At 60.4% G+C, this 21,619-nt stretch overlaps 25 protein-coding genes across 25 annotated transcripts in view, besides 23 other annotated features; 8 read left to right on the top strand and 17 right to left on the bottom strand.

Annotated features, from left to right (window-relative positions):
* The window catches only part of Tco025E_00111 (uncharacterized protein), a gene marked incomplete at both ends in the record, with an annotated part of 669 nt that extends 501 nt beyond the window's left edge, over positions 1 to 168 (bottom strand). Inside the window, one exon of the mRNA XM_029367060.1 lies at positions 1 to 168. This exon is cut by the window's left edge and continues 501 nt beyond it. Within this exon, the coding sequence (XP_029232933.1) occupies positions 1 to 168 (168 nt within the window).
* Positions 169 to 238: 70 nt separating this feature from the next.
* Positions 239 to 266: a microsatellite.
* Positions 267 to 305: 39 nt separating this feature from the next.
* Positions 306 to 383: a microsatellite.
* A 2-nt stretch (positions 384 to 385) lies between these two features.
* On the bottom strand, positions 386 to 796 carry Tco025E_00112 (uncharacterized protein; the record flags this gene model as incomplete). The annotated part of the gene is made up of 1 exon (XM_029367061.1): positions 386 to 796. One exon carries the CDS (start codon positions 794 to 796, stop codon positions 386 to 388), a length of 411 nt encoding a protein of 136 aa, XP_029232934.1.
* Tco025E_00113 (uncharacterized protein) lies at positions 795 to 1,214 on the top strand (the record flags this gene model as incomplete). The annotated part of the gene is made up of 1 exon (XM_029367062.1): positions 795 to 1,214. The coding sequence occupies one exon, from the start codon at positions 795 to 797 to the stop codon at positions 1,212 to 1,214; it is 420 nt and encodes a 139-aa protein (XP_029232935.1).
* Positions 1,215 to 1,227: 13 nt separating this feature from the next.
* Positions 1,228 to 1,264: a microsatellite.
* A 59-nt stretch (positions 1,265 to 1,323) lies between these two features.
* Tco025E_00114 (uncharacterized protein) lies at positions 1,324 to 2,232 on the bottom strand (the record flags this gene model as incomplete). Its single annotated transcript, XM_029367063.1, has 1 exon — positions 1,324 to 2,232. The coding sequence occupies one exon, from the start codon at positions 2,230 to 2,232 to the stop codon at positions 1,324 to 1,326; it is 909 nt and encodes a 302-aa protein (XP_029232936.1).
* A 108-nt stretch (positions 2,233 to 2,340) lies between these two features.
* On the bottom strand, positions 2,341 to 2,760 carry Tco025E_00115 (uncharacterized protein; the record flags this gene model as incomplete). Its single annotated transcript, XM_029367064.1, has 1 exon — positions 2,341 to 2,760. One exon carries the CDS (start codon positions 2,758 to 2,760, stop codon positions 2,341 to 2,343), a length of 420 nt encoding a protein of 139 aa, XP_029232937.1.
* On the bottom strand, positions 2,761 to 3,138 carry Tco025E_00116 (uncharacterized protein; the record flags this gene model as incomplete). Its single annotated transcript, XM_029367065.1, has 1 exon — positions 2,761 to 3,138. One exon carries the CDS (start codon positions 3,136 to 3,138, stop codon positions 2,761 to 2,763), a length of 378 nt encoding a protein of 125 aa, XP_029232938.1.
* A 1,233-nt stretch (positions 3,139 to 4,371) lies between these two features.
* On the bottom strand, positions 4,372 to 4,977 carry Tco025E_00117 (uncharacterized protein; the record flags this gene model as incomplete). Its single annotated transcript, XM_029367066.1, has 1 exon — positions 4,372 to 4,977. The coding sequence occupies one exon, from the start codon at positions 4,975 to 4,977 to the stop codon at positions 4,372 to 4,374; it is 606 nt and encodes a 201-aa protein (XP_029232939.1).
* Positions 4,978 to 5,370: 393 nt separating this feature from the next.
* On the bottom strand, positions 5,371 to 5,796 carry Tco025E_00118 (uncharacterized protein; the record flags this gene model as incomplete). Its single annotated transcript, XM_029367067.1, has 1 exon — positions 5,371 to 5,796. The coding sequence occupies one exon, from the start codon at positions 5,794 to 5,796 to the stop codon at positions 5,371 to 5,373; it is 426 nt and encodes a 141-aa protein (XP_029232940.1).
* A 99-nt stretch (positions 5,797 to 5,895) lies between these two features.
* Tco025E_00119 (Unc104-like kinesin) lies at positions 5,896 to 6,618 on the top strand (the record flags this gene model as incomplete). Its single annotated transcript, XM_029367068.1, has 1 exon — positions 5,896 to 6,618. The coding sequence occupies one exon, from the start codon at positions 5,896 to 5,898 to the stop codon at positions 6,616 to 6,618; it is 723 nt and encodes a 240-aa protein (XP_029232941.1).
* A 376-nt stretch (positions 6,619 to 6,994) lies between these two features.
* Positions 6,995 to 7,035: a microsatellite.
* A 74-nt stretch (positions 7,036 to 7,109) lies between these two features.
* Positions 7,110 to 7,466, bottom strand: Tco025E_00120 (acylphosphatase; the record flags this gene model as incomplete). The annotated part of the gene is made up of 1 exon (XM_029367069.1): positions 7,110 to 7,466. One exon carries the CDS (start codon positions 7,464 to 7,466, stop codon positions 7,110 to 7,112), a length of 357 nt encoding a protein of 118 aa, XP_029232942.1.
* Positions 7,467 to 7,477: 11 nt separating this feature from the next.
* Positions 7,478 to 7,511: a microsatellite.
* Positions 7,512 to 7,690: 179 nt separating this feature from the next.
* Tco025E_00121 (uncharacterized protein) lies at positions 7,691 to 8,476 on the bottom strand (the record flags this gene model as incomplete). Its single annotated transcript, XM_029367070.1, has 1 exon — positions 7,691 to 8,476. One exon carries the CDS (start codon positions 8,474 to 8,476, stop codon positions 7,691 to 7,693), a length of 786 nt encoding a protein of 261 aa, XP_029232943.1.
* Positions 8,477 to 8,746: 270 nt separating this feature from the next.
* Tco025E_00122 (uncharacterized protein) lies at positions 8,747 to 9,064 on the bottom strand (the record flags this gene model as incomplete). Its single annotated transcript, XM_029367071.1, has 1 exon — positions 8,747 to 9,064. One exon carries the CDS (start codon positions 9,062 to 9,064, stop codon positions 8,747 to 8,749), a length of 318 nt encoding a protein of 105 aa, XP_029232944.1.
* A 148-nt stretch (positions 9,065 to 9,212) lies between these two features.
* On the top strand, positions 9,213 to 9,521 carry Tco025E_00123 (uncharacterized protein; the record flags this gene model as incomplete). Its single annotated transcript, XM_029367072.1, has 1 exon — positions 9,213 to 9,521. The coding sequence occupies one exon, from the start codon at positions 9,213 to 9,215 to the stop codon at positions 9,519 to 9,521; it is 309 nt and encodes a 102-aa protein (XP_029232945.1).
* Positions 9,522 to 9,646: 125 nt separating this feature from the next.
* Positions 9,647 to 10,213, top strand: Tco025E_00124 (kinesin; the record flags this gene model as incomplete). Its single annotated transcript, XM_029367073.1, has 1 exon — positions 9,647 to 10,213. One exon carries the CDS (start codon positions 9,647 to 9,649, stop codon positions 10,211 to 10,213), a length of 567 nt encoding a protein of 188 aa, XP_029232946.1.
* Positions 10,214 to 10,681: 468 nt separating this feature from the next.
* Positions 10,682 to 10,705: a microsatellite.
* A 74-nt stretch (positions 10,706 to 10,779) lies between these two features.
* Positions 10,780 to 10,799: a microsatellite.
* Positions 10,800 to 11,217: 418 nt separating this feature from the next.
* On the bottom strand, positions 11,218 to 11,883 carry Tco025E_00125 (uncharacterized protein; the record flags this gene model as incomplete). Its single annotated transcript, XM_029367074.1, has 1 exon — positions 11,218 to 11,883. The coding sequence occupies one exon, from the start codon at positions 11,881 to 11,883 to the stop codon at positions 11,218 to 11,220; it is 666 nt and encodes a 221-aa protein (XP_029232947.1).
* A 354-nt stretch (positions 11,884 to 12,237) lies between these two features.
* On the bottom strand, positions 12,238 to 12,678 carry Tco025E_00126 (uncharacterized protein; the record flags this gene model as incomplete). Its single annotated transcript, XM_029367075.1, has 1 exon — positions 12,238 to 12,678. One exon carries the CDS (start codon positions 12,676 to 12,678, stop codon positions 12,238 to 12,240), a length of 441 nt encoding a protein of 146 aa, XP_029232948.1.
* A 203-nt stretch (positions 12,679 to 12,881) lies between these two features.
* Positions 12,882 to 12,916: a microsatellite.
* Positions 12,917 to 13,163: 247 nt separating this feature from the next.
* Tco025E_00127 (uncharacterized protein) lies at positions 13,164 to 13,568 on the bottom strand (the record flags this gene model as incomplete). The annotated part of the gene is made up of 1 exon (XM_029367076.1): positions 13,164 to 13,568. One exon carries the CDS (start codon positions 13,566 to 13,568, stop codon positions 13,164 to 13,166), a length of 405 nt encoding a protein of 134 aa, XP_029232949.1.
* A 5-nt stretch (positions 13,569 to 13,573) lies between these two features.
* Positions 13,574 to 13,595: a microsatellite.
* Positions 13,596 to 13,676: 81 nt separating this feature from the next.
* Positions 13,677 to 13,698: a microsatellite.
* A 1,024-nt stretch (positions 13,699 to 14,722) lies between these two features.
* Positions 14,723 to 14,741: a microsatellite.
* A 786-nt stretch (positions 14,742 to 15,527) lies between these two features.
* Positions 15,528 to 15,836, top strand: Tco025E_00128 (putative 2-aminoethylphosphonate:pyruvateaminotransferase- likeprotein,putative; the record flags this gene model as incomplete). Its single annotated transcript, XM_029367077.1, has 1 exon — positions 15,528 to 15,836. One exon carries the CDS (start codon positions 15,528 to 15,530, stop codon positions 15,834 to 15,836), a length of 309 nt encoding a protein of 102 aa, XP_029232950.1.
* Positions 15,837 to 15,924: 88 nt separating this feature from the next.
* Positions 15,925 to 15,945: a microsatellite.
* Positions 15,946 to 16,068: 123 nt separating this feature from the next.
* Positions 16,069 to 16,097: a microsatellite.
* A 44-nt stretch (positions 16,098 to 16,141) lies between these two features.
* Positions 16,142 to 16,468, bottom strand: Tco025E_00129 (uncharacterized protein; the record flags this gene model as incomplete). Its single annotated transcript, XM_029367078.1, has 1 exon — positions 16,142 to 16,468. One exon carries the CDS (start codon positions 16,466 to 16,468, stop codon positions 16,142 to 16,144), a length of 327 nt encoding a protein of 108 aa, XP_029232951.1.
* A 43-nt stretch (positions 16,469 to 16,511) lies between these two features.
* Positions 16,512 to 16,549: a microsatellite.
* Positions 16,550 to 16,720: 171 nt separating this feature from the next.
* Positions 16,721 to 16,747: a microsatellite.
* A 186-nt stretch (positions 16,748 to 16,933) lies between these two features.
* Positions 16,934 to 16,966: a microsatellite.
* A 37-nt stretch (positions 16,967 to 17,003) lies between these two features.
* Positions 17,004 to 17,029: a microsatellite.
* Positions 17,030 to 17,068: 39 nt separating this feature from the next.
* On the bottom strand, positions 17,069 to 17,632 carry Tco025E_00130 (uncharacterized protein; the record flags this gene model as incomplete). Its single annotated transcript, XM_029367079.1, has 1 exon — positions 17,069 to 17,632. One exon carries the CDS (start codon positions 17,630 to 17,632, stop codon positions 17,069 to 17,071), a length of 564 nt encoding a protein of 187 aa, XP_029232952.1.
* Positions 17,633 to 18,280: 648 nt separating this feature from the next.
* Tco025E_00131 (intraflagellar transport protein IFT88) lies at positions 18,281 to 18,598 on the top strand (the record flags this gene model as incomplete). Its single annotated transcript, XM_029367080.1, has 1 exon — positions 18,281 to 18,598. The coding sequence occupies one exon, from the start codon at positions 18,281 to 18,283 to the stop codon at positions 18,596 to 18,598; it is 318 nt and encodes a 105-aa protein (XP_029232953.1).
* Positions 18,599 to 18,708: 110 nt separating this feature from the next.
* Positions 18,709 to 18,744: a microsatellite.
* Positions 18,730 to 18,789: a microsatellite.
* A 179-nt stretch (positions 18,790 to 18,968) lies between these two features.
* Positions 18,969 to 18,988: a microsatellite.
* A 22-nt stretch (positions 18,989 to 19,010) lies between these two features.
* Positions 19,011 to 19,040: a microsatellite.
* A 92-nt stretch (positions 19,041 to 19,132) lies between these two features.
* Positions 19,133 to 19,951, top strand: Tco025E_00132 (uncharacterized protein; the record flags this gene model as incomplete). The annotated part of the gene is made up of 1 exon (XM_029367081.1): positions 19,133 to 19,951. One exon carries the CDS (start codon positions 19,133 to 19,135, stop codon positions 19,949 to 19,951), a length of 819 nt encoding a protein of 272 aa, XP_029232954.1.
* Positions 19,952 to 19,989: 38 nt separating this feature from the next.
* Positions 19,990 to 20,012: a microsatellite.
* Positions 20,013 to 20,389: 377 nt separating this feature from the next.
* Positions 20,390 to 20,761, bottom strand: Tco025E_00133 (uncharacterized protein; the record flags this gene model as incomplete). Its single annotated transcript, XM_029367082.1, has 1 exon — positions 20,390 to 20,761. One exon carries the CDS (start codon positions 20,759 to 20,761, stop codon positions 20,390 to 20,392), a length of 372 nt encoding a protein of 123 aa, XP_029232955.1.
* Positions 20,762 to 20,766: 5 nt separating this feature from the next.
* Tco025E_00134 (uncharacterized protein) lies at positions 20,767 to 21,078 on the bottom strand (the record flags this gene model as incomplete). Its single annotated transcript, XM_029367083.1, has 1 exon — positions 20,767 to 21,078. The coding sequence occupies one exon, from the start codon at positions 21,076 to 21,078 to the stop codon at positions 20,767 to 20,769; it is 312 nt and encodes a 103-aa protein (XP_029232956.1).
* Positions 21,079 to 21,085: 7 nt separating this feature from the next.
* Tco025E_00135 (putative mucin-like glycoprotein) lies at positions 21,086 to 21,406 on the top strand (the record flags this gene model as incomplete). The annotated part of the gene is made up of 1 exon (XM_029367084.1): positions 21,086 to 21,406. The coding sequence occupies one exon, from the start codon at positions 21,086 to 21,088 to the stop codon at positions 21,404 to 21,406; it is 321 nt and encodes a 106-aa protein (XP_029232957.1).
* A 28-nt stretch (positions 21,407 to 21,434) lies between these two features.
* Positions 21,435 to 21,477: a sequence feature (G-rich).
* The last annotated feature ends 142 nt before the right edge of the window (positions 21,478 to 21,619 follow it).

Here is a 21,619-nt window from a genome sequence, read left to right on the forward strand (position 1 = left end):
CCGCATGACGCAGCCAGACGAGGAGGCGGCGCAAATTACGCTCCTGCTCGCGCAGCTGCAGCACGGAATGGCAAACCCGCCGCTGACGGAGTCTACGCCGTTGGCGGCCGCCGTGCGAAACAACGCGGCGACGTACCCCGTGGAGCTGCGGGACGCCGTTCTGGCCATGTCCTTCCCGAAGGAGGCGGAGGAGAAGCGGGTGGGCCGCTTCACGTTGAGGGCTGCCCGGGCGCTGGGGGCCGCGGCCCCGCCGCCGCCGTCGTCGCACGACGTGAACGTTGCGTTGGACGTTGACCCCTTTGGAGCGTCGCCGCAAGACACCGCCGCCGACGCGGCAGCGCCACCGCCAGCGCCAGCGGCCGAAGAACAGCAGCAGGAGCAGCCCTCATCGTCGCCGTCGCCGTCGCCGTCGCCGTCGGAGTTTGCGGCGCTGAACGTCGCTCCCCAAGAGACGGCGCACGCCGGGGCGGCTGGGACCGCCGCAGAGGCCCCGGAGAGTGCCACCACAACCAACGCGAGTGTAAATCAAGAACTGCCCGCGGGTTCCGCGTCGGTCCCGCCGCCCAGGGCCGCCGCGCACTCCGGCTCGAGGCTGTGGAACCTCTTCGGCGCCGCACCGAACGCTAGCACGATGCAGCGAGAGCCGGCGATGCCTGCTCCCCCGCCAGTGGCCCCAGTGAAGCCGGCAGAGGAGTCGCCGCCGGGGTCGTCGTACATGAAATTGTTTGACACAGGCCGCTTGTCCGGCGCGTGGCACGGCGCGCCGCCGCCGCCGCTGCCGCCGTCGGACCTTCATGCAGGTGAAGCTGCCAACAACAACAACAGCGCCAGCACAGAAGAAGAGCTGCGGCCGCGTCGAACAAGACTTCCTCGGCTCGACTCCCACACCTCTTCCACAGGCGCTCACGCCCCGGCAGCCGCCGAGGCTTCCCTTGGTTACGAGTCACCTCGGTTCGGCTACGATGGATGGGGTACGTCGGCAAACACCGCGGCGGCGAACACCGCGTCGGCATCGGGCTGGGCATCTTCGTGGAGTGCGCCTCGGTCATCCACGGCACCCGCACCGGGGAACCCCAGGGCGGCACCGCACGTCCCTTGGTTGGCGACGCACACGCAGTCGCCCAGAAGGACGTTTGGTGGCAACGGCAGCTCCTTTGGCGTCTCCGGCCAGCAGCAGCAGCAGCAGCAACGGTCCTCTCCGATACCGCCAGTGAACGCTGCCATGATGCAGCCGCCGCTGCAGCAGCAAAAAGAACAGCAGCAGGGGCTGCCGTCAACGCACCGGATGGCGCCGCGGGGTGGTGTGGCGGCGGCACCAGGCAATCACTTGTTTCTGGATCCCACCTCTAGTCCGCGAAGCCGGCCAGTCATTACGAAGAAGAATCCCTTGACAAAGGCGCAGCAGTCCCCCGACGCGTCCTCGTTGGACGAGGATATTAACCAGATGTACGCCAAGACCCCGAATGGCACCAACGAGGGCGTGTCAAATTTCATGAAGAAGGCAGGTCTCACAAAGATCACGGGGTACAACATGAGCCCGGCAGAGGCCGAAACAAGTGGCGGGGACCGCAAGGGCTTCTGGGCCGATGTTATTGGGCAATCGGTGCGGCGGGCAAAGGGCGACAGTCGGCGGAGCAGCAAGAAACCTAACAAACTCTCGGAGTGGCTAAACGCACCACCAAGACATGCCGTGGAGCCAACTCGAAAGGGTCGAGTGGCAACAACGCCGATGCCGGCGGCCAAAGGCAGGTCAAGGACGAAGGACAAACGAGGCGGCGGCAAGGACCATGCCCCTGCGGCGGCAGCCGCGACGGTGTTAGCAAAAGTGGCCGCAGCCACCGCGCGGGGCAAAGGCGTCCACACGAAGGCACCCACGTCAAGGGCTACTAGAGGAACATCAGCAAAAGCAGCAGCAAAAGCAGCAGCAGCAGCAGCCGCAGCAGCAGCAAAGGCCGCCCCAAGAGTGGCAGCAAAGGTGCCAGCAAGGTCCGCTGCAGCGAAGCCGAAGCGACAGCCCGAGAACAAGAAGGTGACGAGGAAAAAGGCTGAAAAGAAGCCTGTGGTGAAAAAGGCGACTCCGTCCACGTCCTCTGCTGCCGCCAATGCGAAGCACAAAACTGCAAAGAAGCCCAAAGGTAGTAGCAGCAGGAAGAAATAGAGGTTTTTTTTTTGGCGCCGATTAGAGATATACCCCTTTTTATTTATTAGAGAAAAGGAAGACATGGGAAACATACTGAAGCGAAAGGGATGTTGAGAGAGGGGAGGTTCGCCAGGAGACGCCTTTCCCCACCATTACTTTTTTTGTCTTTTTTTTATTATTGGGCATATATGTGTGCCGCGTCATTTTTTTTTGTAGGCGTAAGCGGAAGCGACGATGACAGAAGGGCACGATGGCCATGGGCGCTGGTGGGGGAGAAGCGGGGAAGGGGGTGGCGGTGGTGGCGGCTGCCACCGTGCAGGTTTGGGTGCCACTTCCCTCAGTCTCCCCCCACTGGCGGCCCGCCTGACCATAGAGGAGAAGCGGGAAGGGGCAAGACGGAGATCGTGCGAGCGAAGGAACACCCACCCCACTTGACGTTTGCTTCCTTGACGCCCATCTTGCTTTCCGCACTTCAAACCGCCGATCCAGCCGCGTCTCTGCAGGCGGTGTATTAACTGTTTGTCTTCCTCTCCCCGTGCACCTGCGTGCGCACCAGTGTTCTCGTTTGTGTCGTGGCCGGAGTGAGATAAATAAAGACGTACACACACACACACATTCATTTATATATAAATATATTTGGAGAGTGAGAAAACAAATACAACCGCATTTCGAGAGGGGGCAGCGGAGGGAGTTGTGTGGGGATGTTGAAGCGAAGAGCAACAAGGATAGAGGAAGGCGGGGTGCAACGGGGGTCGTATCTCCCCGAGTTCACGCCAATGCGCAGCGTTGTCGCGTGCAGGGAGCACCGTTGTCTTCGGTGTTGATGTCCCCCTTTGCTTGTTAAATGCATGTGCGGCGTCTACGCTTCCACCTCCACTTCCACTCTTGTTGTTGTTGTCGCTGTCGTTGTTGTTGGTGTGCGTTTTTGGTGGCGGTGGTGGCTGCTTGGATCTTGCTTCTGTTTCTTTCACGTTTTGTTTTTTCCCCTCCCCCCGCATACTGTTGTTGACCCTTGAGAAGAGTTCGTTCCCTCTGCGTGTCCCGTGGTCGTGATACCCCACCACCACTCACACATTCAGGCACACTCCGCGTGCGTGCGTGCGTGCATTTGCTCCGGGTGGGAGCAGGAGGTGCGAGGCTGCCGCCCTGCCTTCCCCGCGCAAGGCCGACCTCTATTCCCACACTCCCACACCCACCCTGTCTCCTTCCCGCTCTGTGTGTGGGTGCACAGGCGCACGCTTTTGTTTCCCCCCCTCCCCCCTACGGTATTCTGCGCGCGCCGCCGCTGAGCAGCGGAGGCGGGGGACACGGCTGGGCCGCCTGTGCGTGTGCCCCGGCGATCGCAAATGGCCTATCGAGACCCGCAACGCGTTGAAACGTCCCCGACGCGGGGATCGCCGCAGCGTGGCGGTTGGACCTCACGACCGGCGCTAAACCCCAGCGACTCGCTGTTAAGCAGCACCAGCACGGGGGCGAGACACGACACGGACGACGACTTCCTGTCCCCCGCTTCCACGTCTGCTCACTCTCCAGTCCACCGCAATGCCGTCAGCGCGAACTTCAGTGGCAGCGGCGGTGACGAGGGCGGTGAGTCGAACTTTACGGTGGTGATTCGTGTGCGTCCGCCGGTGCAGCGGGAGTTAACCGGCTATCGCCCCTACGTCGACGTTGTGCGCATCCCAAACGACAGTCGCTCCATCACGCTCTGTGAGACGCTTGACACGGAGGATGGCCGTGGCGGGGTGTACTCCCGGCAGACCTTTACGTTTGACTACGTGTACGGCAAACAAACCCCGCAGTGTGCGGTGTACGAGCGCAGTGCCCAGCCAGCGGTTTTTTCTGTGATGCAGGGGTACAATGCCACACTCATGGCGTACGGCCAGACAGGCACCGGCAAGACGTACACGATGGAGGGCTTTACAAGTGAAGAGCAGCGAGGGATTATTCCTCGCGCCATTGAGGAGGTGTTCACCTCCATTGAGGCGAGCCGCCGCGAGAACATGCGCTTCCTGGTTCGTGCCTCCTACTTGCAGATATACAACGAGGTGATTTCAGACCTGCTGAAGCCCACCGCGGCGCGGGCTCTCACCGTGCGACACACGCCGCAGCGTGGCGTGTACGTGGAGGGTCTCTCGGAGTGGATTGTCCGCTCCCCGCACGACGTGTACGGCCTCATCGAACGTGGCACCTCGCTGCGGGCGACCAGCGCCACACGGATGAGCGAGCTCTCCTCACGCTCCCACGCCATGTTCACCATCATCGTGGAGGTGATGGAGGGGGATGAGACGAACCCCACCTCGTACCGCTTTGGCAAGCTGAACATTGTCGACCTGGCCGGCAGCGAGAAGCTGCGGCAGGCGGGTGTCACGGGCCAGCGACTGGAGGAGACGAAGAAGATCAACAAATCCCTGCATGAGCTCGGCAACGTCATCGCGGCTCTCGCGAGCAAAGGCGGTGGTCGTCATCGGCACGTGCCGTTTCGAAACTCCGTCTTGACAAGCGCCCTGCGGGACTCCCTCGGCGGCAACTGCAAGACGACGCTGATCGCCTGCATCTCCCCCGCACTGGAGTCGTACACGGAGTCCCTCTCCACGCTTGTCTTTGCCAACCGTGCCAAGAACATCAAGAACACCGCCGTCATCAACGAGGACCTGGATCAGGCGACGCTTCTGCGCAAATACGAGCAGGAGCTGAAGCTGCTCCGGCGGCAGCTCCAGGAGCGCGACGCCGCCTCGCAGCAGGTTGGCGGCGGCATTGACCCAGGCATACTCACCGAGCTGCGACAGGGCATGCGTCGTGCGGAGGAGGACCGTGAGGCCGCGCTCGAGGCGTTGCATGAGTCCTCGCGCGCCCACCAGCAGGAGCTGGTGGTACGGAAGCGCTTCGAGGAGCGCATTCAAGAGCTAGAGGGGATGCTGCAAAACGGTGGCTTCAAGGGTGTTCCCCGCACATCGGACGAATACGCCCTGCGCCTCGATGAACTCGATCGTGAGCGGCAAGTCATGGAGGAAGAGAAGGCGCAGGTGGATAGATACAAGCAGCTGCTGCTGAAGCAGCGCGATATTATGCTGAACCTCACGACACGGCTGAATGAGCGGGATGAGACGATTCTGCAGTTGCAGGAGGAGGTCGACGCGTACGACGCACACGTCCAGACGCTGGAGGAGACGTTGGAGGTGCTGCAGCAGCAACTAAAGGGGAACACTAAGGGCAACCTTGCCACGCCTTTTTCACGGGCGCGGGCAGAGGAATATTTGCAGCGGACACGTGTTCAGGCGGGCACCGACGCTGCTGAAGTGCGGTACCGGTCGGATGCCAACGCGGCCGTATTGCTCACCGCAGAGGCGAAGATGCTGGAGCTGCTGCTTGCCATTCCCCGTGCACCGTCGATGGCGCTGCAGCAGCAGCAGCAGCCAACGCTGCAGGTAGACGCTGCGGTGCGGCATCAGCTGGTGGAACTTGTGCGGGAACGCGCGGAGAAGCTGGTGCAGGGGCAGCTGGACGACCACGTCTGGCAGCAGTGCCAGGAGCTGGAGTCCCTCAGGAGTCGTCTGCTGGAGAGCGAGCAAAAAAGCAATACCCTCGAACAGCTGCTGAGCGGCGTCAAGGCGCAGCAGCCCGCCATTCAAGACGTCATTGCTCGAACGCGGCGCCATATCGATGAGCAGCAGGGAATTGTGCGCAAGACGTACGAGGGTCGCATCCAGGCGCTGCAGCAGCAGCTAGCACAGGAGCGTGAGCAACGCTTGCGACTCATGAATGAGGTGGATGCGTTGGCTGTGGAGTCGCGGAAGGCGCTGGAGTGCTGCACCAATGCGACCCAGCGGGTGGGGATCAACAACGTGTGCGTGGCACTGCAACAATTAGAGCAGAAGATTCGCTCCGAGACAAAACATGGTCTCGCGGCGGCAATCGCGTCACGTGTTTCGGCCGCCGGTGACAGTAGTCATGTCACTACTAATAATAATAACAATAGCAGCAACAGCAGCAGCAACGGTCTTGGTAGTAATGGTAGGGACACGCACAGTAACAGCATCGATCGCACCGCGGTGGTTGCACCCGCCGTGGCCTCGTCCACATTGGAGGCGGCGCCTCCGGCAGTCGTAACGCTCACTTCTGAGCTAGAGGGCCAACTGAAGGCGTTGCAGAGCAGCCACGCCCAAAAGGAGGAGGAATGGCGGCGTGTGGTGCAAGAAAAAGATGACACCTTACGTCAGTTGGAGGAGCGGCTCCGTTACGCCCACGTCGGTGTTGGTGAGGAGATTGCCACCCTCACCAAGTCGCTCAATATGCACAAAAAGGATCGTCGTGCGCTGCAGACTATCATGGAGCAACGTGTGAAGGTGAAGGTTGACGCCATATGCGAGTTGGTCGCCGCGGGGTCGCAGCTGCCGCCGCAGGAGCTGAGTCGCCTCAGCAGCGAGGCGCGGACACTGCAAAATTTGGTGAATGCTTCCATCAAGGCGATGGAGTCGTGAGACGTCCTTGCGCCGTGTTTATTCTTAGCTGCCTGCCCCTCCGTTTTCTTCGTTTTTTTTTCTTTTTGTTTTTGTTTTTCTTCGTATTTTTCTTGGCCCTCCGCTCACGCCGGCATATTCCCGTTCTAGCGCATTGGCGGCAGCAGCGAAGTTCTTTTATCGTGACGAATTACTCGGGGCGGTGCGGCGGCGATGACCTCTTTCCCTCCTCCGCTTTTACTTCTCCCGTTTGTTTGTTTGTTTGTTACTTCCGTGTGTGGGTGGGTTGTGTCAGCCATTTGCCCGCACACGCGTCCGCCCGCTTTTTATTGTTATTGACATCGTCATTATTGTCACCGTCTCTGTGTTTGCTGCAGTTGCCGTCCGTGTCAGTTATTCCTCCTCTGCTCCCTCTTCCTCCTTCTCATCCTCCTCCTCTCTTTTCTGGCCGCCCGTCGCCAGGCATTGCGGGGGCTGGGGTCGAGCTGCAGCAAGGCGAGGGGGCGGCCATGTCAGCCCCGAAGCCGGCTATTGTGACCTGCCACGTCTTTGTCCGGGGCCGCGTGCAGGGCGTGTTTTACCGCAAATACACCGTCCGCGCGGCGGAGGAGCGCGGGGTGCGTGGCTGGGTGCGCAACCTGGACGACGGCCGCGTCGAGGTGATGGCGGAGGGCCCACGGGAGAGCGTCGACAGCCTCGTGGAGTGGTGCCGCACCGGCTCGCCCAAGTCGCGGGTGGAGGGCGTGGAGGCCACGATCGTCTCTTCCGGGGCCGCGTACACCTTCAAGTCGTTCGTGGTGCGTCGGTGAGGGACTGCCGCGGGCTGTCCTGCCCATGCGTGCAAGCACGGGCCATTCCGAGTGAGGCATGCAGGGCACACGTGTACGTGTGTGTGTGTGTGTGTGTGTGTTTGTTTTTGCTTTGCGCCTTCCTCGCTTCTCAGCTGGTGGGAGGAGGCTGCTGGAGGGGGAGGGGGGAGTTTAACTCAGCATGAACGAAAGGAAGAAAAAGTTTGAGAACAACAAAACCGGTTGGCGTTTTCGTCTTTGTCTGAGTGCCGGTTGCTGCTTCACGGTTGGGCAAACCTTCAGTGTTATCTACTCGTTTTTATTTGCTCCTTCTTTGACCGTGTTTGGTTGTTTCTTTTCTTTTTTTTTTGGTTTTTGCCATTTGTGGCGCGGGCGGGAGAGATCTGCTGCGCTGCCCCGCCTTGGAAGGGCGAGGAGCGGCACACGCGTAGAGGCATACATACGTTACGCACGCACCGACGCACAGGCTGCCTCTCTGTTCCTGCGGGTGTGTGTGTGTGAGAGCGAGGGCGAGGGCGAGGAGGCGCTGTTAGGAGCAGCAACGGCAACGGACGCGATTGGTGTAGACAGAAATGAGTAACATCAAAGTGGCGGTGCGATGTCGTCCGCTCTTTGAGAATGAGCGCCCTGCGGTTGGGTTGGACTTCCACCAGGGGCGCCGCATCCTCCTTGACAACAAGACCTACGACCCCGACTTCATCTTTCCCCCCACCGCCACGCAGGAGGAGGTCTTCGCGGTGTGCCGGCCCATCCTGCAGAGCGTCAAGGATGGCCTGCACGGGACGGTGATGGTCTACGGGCAGACGGGCACCGGCAAGACGCACACAATGCTGGGCGCGGAGGGCGAGACAGGCGGCGTGGCCCACCGCATGATTGCCGCCATGCTGGAGCACGTGCAGCAAAAGACGCTGGAGGACGCAAAGTGTGCGCTGACGCTCTCCATGATTGAGATCTACAACGAGAAACTCACGGACATGCTGAGCGACAACGGGGATGCGGAGGTCACCCTCGTTGGCGGTTTTCCGAGGGCGATGGTGAAGTTGACGCTGTCGCGCCTCAGCGAGGCCCATGAGGCGATACGGCGCGGCCTCAGCTGGCGACGCACCGCCATGACGCTCATGAATGAGCGCAGTAGCCGCTCCCACGTCGTTTTGATCCTCGATTTTGAGGAGCAAAACGCCTACACGGAGGCAGTGGACGTGGCGCACCTCTTCATGGTGGATCTGGCGGGCAGTGAGAGCCTCAAGAAATCCCAGGCAAGCGGAATCGCGGCCAACGAGACGTGCAAAATCAACAAGTCATTGTTGGCGTTGAAAAGCGTCTTTCTGGCGCTCGCGAACTCAAATGAGGCGACGCGGCCCAGCCATGTCCCCTACCGTGACTCCAAACTCACGGAGCTGCTTCGCGACTCCATTGGGGGGACGGCACGAACCCTCATGATCGCGTGCATCTCCGCCGTGGGGCGCGACATTGAGGAGACAAAGTCCACCCTCATGTACGCCGTGAAAGCGCGATCGATTCGCAATGCCGCCAACACGGAGCGGGAAAAGCTGCTGGTGCGCCTTCGCTCCCTTGAGCTGGAGAATCAACGGCTGCGGAATCGACTGCAGGAGCGTGTTCTGGAGCGCGGCGGGTACTACGTCAACCGGGAGGAGCATGAGCGACTTCAGCAGATGGCGGAGGAGCACCAGTCATTGAAGGTGGACGTAGAGGACTTGCTGCGGGAGCGGCAGCAGAGCGATGCCCTGCAGCACATAAACACCTCACAGGCCACCATTTTACAGGCCATGATAGAAGAAAAGGAGGATGAGTTGCGGCGTTTCAAGCAGACCTACCATGAGGCGCTGCTTCATTTTGATGCACAGGTTGGTTCACTGCAGCGGGTTGTGCAGGAGGCCGTGCGTGGGGCACACGAAGCCGCGCAGCGAAGTGCAGAGACTGTCGTGGAGCGACTCGAGGCGTGGCGCGCAGACACACTGCGTACGGGAAATGAGGAGCCGCAAGCGGCGGAGGGCGAGAAAGAAGAGGCAAGGAGAGGAAAGGACGGAGGTGCGGAAGAGGAAGAGGCGTTGGCGCTTTCGCGGGGCTACGAGCAGGAGGCGGTGCGGCTTGTGAACCGCATCAATGACGGCTTCTGCAGCCTCTCTCAGGAGGTGCTTGCCGTGACGCAGCGTCACTGTGCGGCGGTGGAGGCGTTGCAGGGGCGCCGTCGGGCGTCGCTGGAGTCCCTGGAGCGCACGATGCAGCAGCAGGTGCGGGACGTGCTCGCCGCCCACGCGCGGGAGCAGGCCAGGCTGGACAGGGAGCTCGAGGACGAGCACCGCCTCTTTGAGAGCGGCCTCGCCACCACCGCGCGGCAGACGGCGTCGCCTGCGGAGGTGTTGCCGTTTCGCCACCTTTTGCGGAACCTCTGCCGCGACGCGGTGGAGAGCGGCCGGGAGCACTTCCCCCCCTGCGCCGTCGACGACGGCGTGGCGGAGTCGCTGCAGCACATCAATGAGGCCTTTCGCGTGAAGGCGGCCACCACCTCGCTGGGGGCGCTTGTGCAGATGGGGAACATGCCGCCGCCCCGGTCCTCCAACTCATCGCTCTCCACCACCGCCACAGGGACCCCAACTGTCGCGAACGCGGGGAACACGTCCGCTTCGGTTCCTATTGCGGCTGGGGAGTCGTCGCAGCTGTCGTCTCTCGCGGGCAAAGACGTGAACCGCGCGGCCGGCGTTAGCGGCGTTGCTAGGATGAAGCGACTGCGCAGTAGTAGTGCCATGTCGGACTCGCGGCGTACGTCTTCGCGCGCCGAGAAGTAGTCCGCATTCTATGCACGCGTTCGTAGATAGAGGGTGTGCGTGTGCGTGTGCGTGCAAGTACCTTCTTTGAGGGGGAGAAGGGCGGTGTCTTTTTTTTTTTTTGAAGTGGAAGATGCACTATTAGATCCTGGATAGATTTTTATTTATTTGTCGTTGTTCACTCTCTCCTTTTTTTTTGGGTGGAGGTGCCTTATACTTATGCCGCACCGGCCTGTGTTACTGTAAGCAGACTGGCAGTGCGACTCCCACGGCGCAGAGCAACAGAGGGATGGAGGAGAGGCGAGCAGCAGCCGAAGGAAAGCAACAACAAAAAAGAGAGAGAAAGAGAGGAGGGAGGATGCGGGCGGGGATGAAAACATGAGAGCGTTCTTTCCCTGTATTTTTTCGTTCACTCCGGGCCTGATGGGGCGTGCATTGCGGTGCCGTTTCCTTGACCGTTTGTTTGGGACTGTTTTGCCCACTCCTGTGCACCCACCACACACACACACACACCCCGCAATCGTGTCTCTTTGCCTCCACCCACGCCTCCAAACTGCCCACCAAGTTGGCCGTAGGAAGGTTCCGCGCTCGTCTCTCTCTCTCTCTCCGTGGGAGCGGCGCCAATGGACTCCCTGTCCTTTCGACTGGTGCGGCCCATGAACCGGTTGGTGCAGCTGGCCGTCCCGCAGCACTTGCGGCGCGACTCGGAGCAGCTGACGGCGTTCAACGCCAAGTTGATTCAGCGGTACGCCCTGCTCGACTACGTCGACCACCGCGCGATGCTGGAGCACCTCACCGAGATGGCGCGGCGGCCGCCCACGCCGGCGTCGCTGCTGGGTCTTCGGCAGACTCTGCAGGCCGTTCAGCGCTTCCCACTTGCGTTGGAGGCCGAAAAGCGGGTATTTGAGGCCGCGTTGCTGGAGTCCGTCCTCGCCACGCCAACTGACGCGCTGTCGTCCGTGGAGTACGGTGCCCTGTGGTCGTTCGCCACGCAAACCACCGCGTGGGAGGACGTGTTGCGGCTGTCAAGCACCTTCCCACTGCATAGCACCCTTCCCCTTCAGGGCGAGAAGGAGTTCCGCGCCGTGCTGAACCAAATGCTCGTGTCGGCGGTTCCTGTTTTCTCCACGTCGTCTGCGGTGTCCGCCGTGTCGCCCGCCGATGACGCGCAGCCGCGTGGTGTGCGGCTGCTGAGGGAGCTGGTGGGAGAAGAGACCGCCCTCGCACTCGCATTTGAGGGCATCACGGCGAGTGGCGCCTGCTGGACGGAGCGGGAGTCTGCCGTGTGCACATTTGTTGGTGTTGTCCACGCCCTGGGGCGGTGGCCGAGCGACCGCGTCCCCGAGGCTGCCGCGTGGCAGCGGCTTGCCCTGCACCCCACCACCTTCCACGACGTGGACCTTCACCAGCTGCTGCGAATGTTGGTGCGGGCCTACAGCCCAGTGATGCCGGAGTACGTGCGGGAGTCGCTCGCGGAGGCCATTAGCACCGACTTGTGGCGCTGCTACTCGGAGCTGCCGAACGCACCGGTGGCCGTGTTTTTCGGGCTGGGGGAGCCGCACCTGCGCTTCCCCCTCGACGTCGCAGCGGAGACGCAGGCGGGCGGCAGTGACGCGAAGACGAGGCCGGAGTTGGCGGCGACGGCTAACGCTGCACCTCGGCAGCTGCAAGAGACACTGCGGCGGCTGCATGAAAGTGTACTGGCGAAGCAACTCCGCGGCGACGGGCCCCAGGTGAGTCTCTCGGTGCTTGTCAATCTCCTTATCGGCAGCACATTCCTGCAGGTGCGCGGCGACCCCCTTCACTGTGTCCTTGCGGCGTTGAAGGGTGCATTGGAGCCGGCACTGTCGTCAACGTCGCCTTCGTCACGGCAGTCGTTGACGCCGTTGCAGGCGGCGATAATGGCCGCATGCCTGGATAAAGTACAACACACGTTAACGGAAACCGCCGACGCCGACGCTGCTGCTGATTCACCGACGCAAAATGCATGCAAGAACGTGGAGGCGCTTGCGAGGCTGCTGGTGCCGTTGCTGAGTTACATGCACCTAAAGGAGCATGGCTCGGCGCGGTGTGTGTCGATGCTGCTCTGCGACTGCCCTCGCTGGACGAGAGCGTGGGGCCTGGAGGACGGGTGTCTGCGGTTGCTGCGGGAGCATGCGCAGGACGGGTTCACCAGGGCGCAGCTGCAGCGAATTGTGGACTGCGACAGCCACGGTCGACTGGCGCTCCCGGTGGAACTGAGAAGGAGCCTTGAGCAGCAGGCAGCAGCATTGCCGCGCAGGCTGTAGAAACGAGGGGGCGCAAAAAGAAAAACATATTGTGGTTGCTGCTGCTGCTGCTGGAGAGGAGAGAAAGGGAGCGAGTCGAAGCAACAGCAAGCAAGTGAGTGGCAAAAATGTGGGGAGTGTCAAAAGAAAACAAAACCACATCAAAGAAATACTTACAGAGTCCTTTTTACATGCGTGGCGGCATGGAGGTGAATCCATCTTCACATTGAGAGTGTTGTTCAGTCGGTAAGTGTGTGTGTGTTTTTTTTCCGTCGTTCTCCCTCCGCGCACGTCCCTCCTCCCCCCCTCTCCTTCTGGGGGCTTCTCCACGCGGCTCTCTGCAATGTGTGCCGTTTTTTCTTTTTTCTTTAACTTTTCCGTTCCGCATGGAAGGGGATTCCGCGTGTTTGGTTTCCTGGATAGAGGGGAGGGGAGGGGAGGCGGGGTGAGGAGGAGGAGCCGGCGTCGTGCCGATGGATGAAAAGCCACGTTTGGTGGAACCCTCCGCGGCGCTGCGGCGAGCCGCCAACGTCGTCGTCGTCTTTGGCTTTCCGTGGCACACCAGCGAGGCGCAGGTGCGGGACCACCTCCTGCAGCTGCACCCGGCCGCCGCACCGGTGACGGTGCGCCTCTACACCAACCCGGCGAACGGCTCCAGCCGGGGCATTTGCTTCGTCGAGTACGGCGCAAAGCACCGGGGCCCGTCAGGCGGCGTGAAGAGCGAGACGGCGGAGGAGGAGAGGGAGGAAGGCGTTGTGGCGGCGGTGAAGAAGGAGATTGAGGAGACTCCGTTTGGGCGGCGGTACCTGAGGGTTGTGCTGTACCACTTGACGAATCAGGGCTGGGACCGCGGCGGCCGTCTCCCGGAGCTGCCGACGGACCCGCCGCCGACGCGCGGGGGCTGGGTGGAGGGCTACGGCGACGAGGGCTTCTCCGTGCGCTGCGGCGCCGTGCTGGGGCTGGCGAACACCGTGACCGTGAGTGGCATGGCAAACATGCAGGCCCTGCGTAAACGGCTTCGCGCAGAGGCGGAAGCGGAGTGATGAACACGGGTCCTCTCTAACGATGTGCCTCTCTCCTTCGCTAGTTCTGCTTCTCTTGCTCTTCATCCCACTGTGTGTGCGTGTGTGTCTGTGCAGTTTCCTCGGTTATCGGTGACGTATGCATGCACAAAACAAAAACAAAAAAAATGCGTGGTGAAGTGGTAGCGTTATGCGTTTTTTCTTTCTTTCTTTTTTCCCCCCTCTGTGTGCTCATGCCTGCATCAAAGAAGCTCATTCGACTGTCGAAAGAAGACTTGTGTTTGTTTCTTTGAAGGCCTCTTGGGGTGGTCCACGGTTTCCGGCAAAATGACGTCCATGAAGGAAGTGCTCAAGAGCCTCGCCGTCGGCATCCCCTCGCCGCTGCCGCCGCCGTGCAAGGCGCTGGACCCGAGTGTCCCGCACGCGCCCAGGCGCACGCCAAACCTGTCGCCGGAGGATCGTCGCCAGGCGCTTGCAAACGCCCTGCGTTACTTCAACCCCGCCGACCACGAGGTCCTCGCGGAGGAGTTCAACAAGGAGCTGGACGACTACGGTCACATCTACATGTACCGCCTCCGCCCCACCCAGTACGAGATGAAGGCCTACCCCATCACCGACTACCCCGCCAAGAGCAAGTTCGCGGCGGCGATGATGCTGATGATAATGAACAATCTTGACGCCCGCGTGGCCATGTTTCCTCACGAACTCATCACCTACGGCGGAAACGGGGGCGTGCTTAACAACTGGGGTCAGTTCTGCCTGACGATGAAGTACCTGGGTGAGATGACTGACCAGCAGACCCTTGCGCTCTACTCGGGCCACCCGTTGGGCCTCTTCCCAAGCCACCCAGATGCCCCGCGTGCGGTGGTTACAAACGGCATGATGGTGCCAAACTACTCTACACGTGAGCAGTACGAGCGGCTCTACGCGATGGGGTGCACGCAGTATGGCCAGATGACGGCTGGCTCCTTCTGCTACATTGGCCCACAGGGCATTGTTCACGGCACGACCATCACCTTCCGTAATGCCGGGCGCAAATACCTCGGCGTGGAGGACCTTGCCGGGAAAGTCGTCTTGACCAGTGGCCTCGGTGGCATGAGTGGGGCGCAGGGAAAGGCCGGTGTCATTTGCCGTGCCGTCGTCGTCGTGGCTGAGGTCGACCCCAGTGCCCTCTACAAGCGGAAGGAGCAGGGGTGGCTGCAGGAGGTGGAGACAGATCTGGACTCCCTTCTCAAGCGGGTCCGCGCCGCCGCCGCCGCCAAGGAGGCGGTCAGCATTGGCTACCTCGGCAACGTCGTGACAGTGTGGGAACGCCTGGTGCAGGAGAAGGACAACATTGTGCACCTCGGCTCCGACCAAACGAGTTGCCACAACCCGTTTCACGGCGGGTACTACCCTGTCCAGCTCACGTTTGAGGAGGGCAAGAAGATGATGACGGAGAACCCGGACAAGTTCAAGGAACTTGTGCAGGAGTCCCTGCGCCGCCAGGTCACCGCCATCAATGCCATGGCTGCACGTGGCCTGCGCTTTTGGGATTACGGCAACAGTTTCCTCCTGGAGGCCTCCCGTGCAGGGGCGCAGGTGTGGGCTCCCGACGACACGGTGCGGAGCATCAACCGCTTCCGCTACCCATCGTACGTGCAGGATATTATGGGCGATGTGTTTGCGCTTGGCTTTGGCCCCTTCCGCTGGGTGTGCACCTCGTGCCTGCCGGAGGACCTCGCCGTCACCGACCAGATCGCCGCGGAAACGCTGGAGCAGCTGATGAAAGACGCCTCCACCAAGTCGCAGAAGCAGATCTCCGACAACCTCCTCTGGATTAAGCAGGCCGGCGAGAATAAGCTCGTCGTGGGTTCACAGGCGCGCATTCTCTACGCCGACTGCGAGGGAAGGCAGACCATCGCCAAGAACTTCAACGACGCCATCCGCGAGGGCCGGCTGAAGGGACCGGTGGTGCTTTCGCGCGACCACCACGACGTGAGCGGCACCGACTCCCCCTTCCGCGAAACCTCCGACCTCTACGACGGCTCCTCCCTCACTGCGGATATGGCGGTGCAGAACGTCATTGGTGACTCCTTCCGCGGCGCCACCTGGGTCTCGCTGCACAACGGCGGTGGCACAGGCTGGGGCGAGGCCATGAACGGTGGCTTCTGTCTTGTGCTGGACGGCTCCGCCGACGCCGAACGCCGCGCCAAACTAATGCTTATGTGGGACGTTCTGAACGGTGTGACCCGCCGCTCGTGGAGCGGAAACGCGTGCGGCTATGAGACGGCGGTGCGGGCCATGTCCCGCGTGGAGGGGCTGAAAGTCACTATTCCGCAGCACGTCAAACCTGAGGTGCTGAAGAAGTACTAGTAATACGCGCCACGCGTGATTGACACTTCCCTCACCCCTCCGTTTACCGGCACCGTCTCCCTCACACCGTAATATCGTTACGGTGACTTCCCTCTCTCTCTCTCTCTCTTGTTTTTACTATACCGCTTCCTTCATTGATATTACTGCCTCGATCAGGCAGCACGTGCATGTGTGCTTATGGTATTCGCAGTGTGGCCAAGAAAGTGGGAGAGACGCAGCAAACGACTTTTCTTTCTTGTTGTTGTTGTGTCGTTGTTGTTGGGTTTTTTTTTCTTTGCGCCTTTGAGTGTGTTTTCGATTTGTTTTCAGCAGCAAGAAATATCAATCAAAGACAACTTTGGCTGAAAACGCGACGCTCGACGAATGAGCTCAAGAACAAAGAGGGAAAGCAGCGCCGTCGTGTGTGGTCTGCGTGTGGGGTGTACGACTGAAGTGACGTGCTCGCACACGTGCCTCGCAGCGTGTTCCGTGCAGCAGTCTCCCTCTCCGTCCGTGTGGTGCAAGACGAGCCCTTTTTCTTTATTGGGCGGTGGGTGAATTCTTGTTATTATTATTTTTTCTTTTTTTTTCTCCCATATTTTATTTGTTTCTTTGCTGACCGCACTCACCTGTCGTTTTCTTTTTATGAGCATCGTTCGTCGCACACAAACACAAACGCCGGCCCTCGCGCCGGTCTTTGTTTTGTTTTGTGTGCCGTTTTTTTTATTTTATTTGCTCTTTTTCCTCCGTCGTCGTCGCCGCCGCCGTTGGCGAGGAGGACACCATAAGCGGTGGGTGGCAGGAGGTGATTCGTGTCGCAGTGCAGCGGAGGGGATTAGGGCAAAGGTGGCCGCGAAGGCCGCGCCAAGGCAGAAAGCCGGGTGGGGAAACTTTCACTATCGGGTGTGCGTGCGTGCGTGGGTGTGTGCATGGTTTTGACGGACGTGTGAGGCATCGGAGGAATAAGCGAAAGGAAAATATATCTGCATCGACATCTATCTGTATTACCTAATGTTATCCGCGTTGGAGGATGCATGGCATGTCTGCGTCCCTTGTAAACTCGCTGCCTTTGCTCGCTTGCCGTTTCCGGCTGAAGGCTGCCGCCTCATTTTGCATGACTTTCTCCCTCTCTCTCTCTCTCTCTCCTTTCTGCCCCCTCGCTTTTTGGGTGCGTGCCAGCTTGGGTGTGCAGCAGGCAGGCAGGCAAGCAAGCAACCCCCGCCGTATACTGACAGCAAGGGCTGGTGTTTCCCTCATACATATATATATATATATACTTTGTTTTTTTTTGCGCTTCGCTTGGGTTTGTAGTCATGCGGAAACGTGGGGTGGAGTTCGTTGCGGACGCCATGGAGGCCGAGGCGTTGGCGAAGCGGAAGGAGATGGCGCTGGCAATCTGCGCCCCAGAGGCCCAGGCAGGGGCGCAGGCGCAGCGGCAGCTCATCCTCCCGCCGATGAAGCCGCCCGAGGCGCCAAGCCCCCCCACCACCGCCGCCGCCGCCGCCGCCGGCTTCCCCCGCCGCCGGGGCTCCCTCATCTCGAGGGAGCAGCGCGAGGCGCTGACGGTCTCTGCCTTCGGCTTCGGCACAACGCGCCACGGCCGTCCGGACAGGAGCGCCAGCGCGGTGCAGGGAGGACCTTCCACCGCGGTGGAGGGGCAAGTGGAGGGCATTGTCCTCTGCCAGAGCGAGAAGGAGTCGGTGCGGTTTCACCTCTGCGTAGACGCCCTCTCGGAGGGGTGCGTGGCGACCTTCATTCACCTCTTTGAGCTCTCCCACCGCGACCCTGTCTGCGTCGACGAGCTCGCCCAGGCGCATTTCACCATCCCGGACGACCGCCTCGAGTGGGTGAAGGACCAACTCTCCGCGGTGGAGGTGCTGCGCCGGCAGAGCGAGTTCCACCTGCTCTACGAACGCTGCCAGGCCCTGGCGGACTACTTTGAGGGCGAACGCGACCACGACGAGGCGGCCTGGCACTACGAGACAGCGCTGCGCTTCGCAATGGAGTCTCTCGACCGGCCGCTGGAGCAGGACGTGCGTGGCGCCTATGCTGCCTTTTTTGAGCGGCGGAAACAGTTCCGTAAGGCGCTGGCGCTCTACGAGACGATGTATAAATTGGCCCTGGCGCTGGAGGATGAGGAGACGGCCCTAAAGGCAAGTCACCACCTCATGCGAACGTACCAGTCGCTTGGGGAGGAGTTGAAGCGCACGAACCCCGAGGAGGCAAGGTGGTTCTTTGAGCGTGCCGTCGCCGTCGCCAAGCGCGTGGGAAGTGCCAAGGATGAAGCGGTTGGGTATAATGCCCTCGGCTCCATATGTGAGCAGCTGGGTGACCTGCAACAGGCCCTCGCGTATCAGCAGGCCTTTTTAGACATATCGCAGCGAGAAGGACTTCTAGAGAATGAGCGAAAGGCCGCGTTGGTTGTCGCCAGTTTACAGGAACGCATGAACTTGAGCTCAGAGGCGATGCAGTCACTGCGACGAGCCCTGTCGCTGTCTAGTGAAACCGGAGACATGGAGGGTATCTGCCACGCCACCATGCAGCTGGGGCAGGCCTGCAAGAGCAACGGCGATGAGGAGATGGCGCTTCAGTACTTCCGTGCGAACTTTCAGGCGGCGTGCCGTCAGCAGAACCAAGACCTGGAGGATCAGGCTCGCGTCGCGTTGGGCTTTGCACTCGGTGAGCACTACTTTAAGCACGCAGGCGGTGGTCGCGGGTACGTGCCTATTGTCTGCTACGACGTGAAGGCGCAGTTGGAGTGGATGAGCAAAGGTGTGTTGTAAAAACAAAGTATGCGACGATGTATTTATCTGAATCTGTGCGTATGGTATGAGGGTTGTGAGGCGAAGCAGCAAGTGACACCGTGAAAGAGAGCAGCTTCCTCACTCTGCCTCACACACACTCTCTCTCTCTCACACACACAAACACAGGGATAAATGCATCCAGGCACATATACATACATACAAATATATATTCCAAATTTTACTGTTCCCTTCAATGGTGCTTTGGCGGCAATGATGTAACCTTGTACAGGCGTAACGAAGAATGCCCCTTCATGCGCAGTCCCCCATTCCATGCTTCATGATCGTTGTTTTTGTTGTCGTTTTTGCAACGTGAGGGGAAACGGGTACCCCCAATGCAGCCTCGCTCATGTCCTTCTTCCTTCCTTCCTTAGCGAATCCATTTTTCCCTCGCTTGTTTTTTTTTTTGTTTCTTATTTTTTTTCTCTGCTGCCCTTTTTGCCGTGTTTCGGTGAACACGTGCCCTCATGCCGCGTACAGTTAGTTAGCAGGAGTGGTGGCGCGTGGGTGACGGCGATGCATCCCCTCGCGAGGGCGTTGCAGCTGCAGCACACCCGTTGCGAGGTCTATCATCTCTGGGACGCCAAGTTTCATCTTGCGCTCTCCGGTGCACTGAGCGCGGCGGAACTGCGAGGGATCCTCAACGACACCATCGTCACTGCCTTCCAGCAGGTGAGCTCTTCGCTGCGCCAGCTGCAGGACGCACTCCGGGAAGAGGCGCGGGCGGAAGCGGAAGCGGACGATGACGACGAAGACGACGCTGTGCCGCAGTTTTTAGACGCATGGATCGATCGAGTCCAGCGCATTGAGCAGAAGCACTACCACGCCTCCGTTTGCCTGTCGCAGCGCATTGCGGAGCACTGTGCTGCCGTGCCGCTCACGCAGCCTGCCACACAGGAGACGGCCACGACGTGCGAGGCGCCAAAGGATGCTGCGCAGGGCGGTGGCGTGAAGACGGACCCCACGGAGCCTCGTGGTACGTGCGCGAGCCTGCATGACGCGGAGCTGTGCTTGCTGCGCCAGCTGGTGCCTGTGACGGCTCAAAGGGCGTTTACGTTTGTCTCGTGCCGTGATGCCTCTTCCCTCTCCTCCGATGACGACGATGCTGCGCAAAACGAGGAGGTGACGGAGCACGAGGCGGAGGCGGAGGAGTCTGTTGCGCTGCCGTCTGGCGCCACGGCGGCGTACGCCCCGCGGAGGGTGCGGCGGCACTGCCTGACTTTCAACGAGGCCGTGCTGCCGCTCTGGAGGGAAAAGCAGCGTCTAATGCGGCAGCTGCAGGAATGGACGGAGGAGCTGCAGGCAGAGCTGGCCAGCGTGGCCACGTCCGCGTGACGACGACGCACTGCGTGCGGTATCGTTCTTTTTTTCCCTGTTTTTGTTGTTTTTGTTGTTGCTCCGCCGCCTCTGTGCCGGTTGCGACGGCTCGCTGTGTGGGGCTTGGCTCTGCCGCCGCTGGGCGGTGGCACACACAGAGAGAGAGAGAGAAGCAGGGGGAGACGGCGGTGGTGCTCATGTGTGGCGCTCGCAACTGCGTGGCTGCAATTATCCCCCCCTCCCCCTCATGTATTTATCTGTCTCCCGTTGCTAGACTCACGCGCCGCGAGTACGCCCCACAGGGCATAATTGCTACAGCTCTGCTTCTTGTGTTCCGTGGGTGCCCGCCTGGCCGTTCGGAGGAGCGTCTGTTTGGGTCTGGGGGCGTCAGTGGGCAGAAGAACCCACCAAGCGGAGCAAAAAAAACAACACACGTACATCTAGATATATATTTCTCTAAACATTGATATATACTAGTTTTTTTTTAAAAAAGGGGGGAGGGCACGAGGTGTTCAAGGCACAATGACGACGGACAAGTTCTCGCAGTTCCTCATGGAAAACATGACGGGCGCCTCGATGGCGTCGCTGCAGCAGTGGAGCACGAAACTGCTGGAGTTTGCCCGTCGGGTGTCGCGGCAGCCGTGCAGAGGCGTGGCCCTCGTCACAAGCGGCGGCACAAACGTCCCCTTGGAGGTCAATGCAGTGCGTTACCTCACAAACTTCAGCTCCGGCGGTCGCGGGGCCGCCATGGTGGAGGCCCTTTTGCAGCGTGAATGGGCCTGCGTCTTCCTCTACCGCGAGGGTTCCACCCTCCCCTTCCGGCGGCATTTTGATCACATGAGCACAGAGCAGTTCTTTGCGGAGCTTGCCGCGCCGGTGCGCTCGCCCAAGGTCCTTGCCATCATGCAGGAGTACGAGAAGCACGGGAATCGCATCCTGTACGTTCCATTTAAGACCGTCATGGAATACCTGTTTCTTTTGCGGCTCCTCTCAGAGACACTGAGCCGCAGTGCGGAGCCGGTGCAGTCGCTGCCCATGATGCTTATTGCGGCGGCGGCGGTGTCGGACTTTTTTGTTCCGCTCAACCGCATGCCGACGAACAAGATCAGCAGCAACGACGGCCTCCAGATTTGCTTTGAGTCCATGCCCAAGATGCTTGGCTGTATCAGCGAGGAGTGGCGCGCGTCCTCTTCCACCGTTCCGCGCTACCTGATCACCTTTAAACTGGAGACGGATGAGGAGACGCTGAAGAAAAAGGCGCCGGAAAACCTCATAAAGTACAGCTGCGACGCGGTTGTTGGAAATCTGCTGCAGAACTACCAAGAGCGAGTGCTGGTGTACTGGCGGGGCGAAGAGCATAGACCGATCCCGTTGCGGCGGCCCGAGTTCGGCTTCATTGAGGATGTTATGGTGGACATGTTCGTGAAGCACATCGAGAGCGAAACAAAAGAGACAATGGTCCAGATTCAGTAGTGCCACGGTGTGAGGCGCAGGGGTGTTTGGGGCGGGGCGGGGGGGGGGGAGAAGGGGCCGGGGGACGGAGGTAATTTTTAAGCGAATAATTTGTTGCGGTGACAAGTTCGCTTCTTGTCCTTGAAGTGAGAGTTTTGTTGTTGTTTTTTTTCTTTAATTGCTTGCTACGGGGCTTTTTATTTCCCTTTTTGGTTGCTCGCAACACGATTGTGG

Source organism: Trypanosoma conorhini (assembly GCF_003719485.1).
Source record: "Trypanosoma conorhini strain 025E chromosome Unknown Tco_14.4_contig_00001, whole genome shotgun sequence".
Classification (NCBI taxonomy): Eukaryota; Euglenozoa; class Kinetoplastea; order Trypanosomatida; family Trypanosomatidae; genus Trypanosoma; species Trypanosoma conorhini.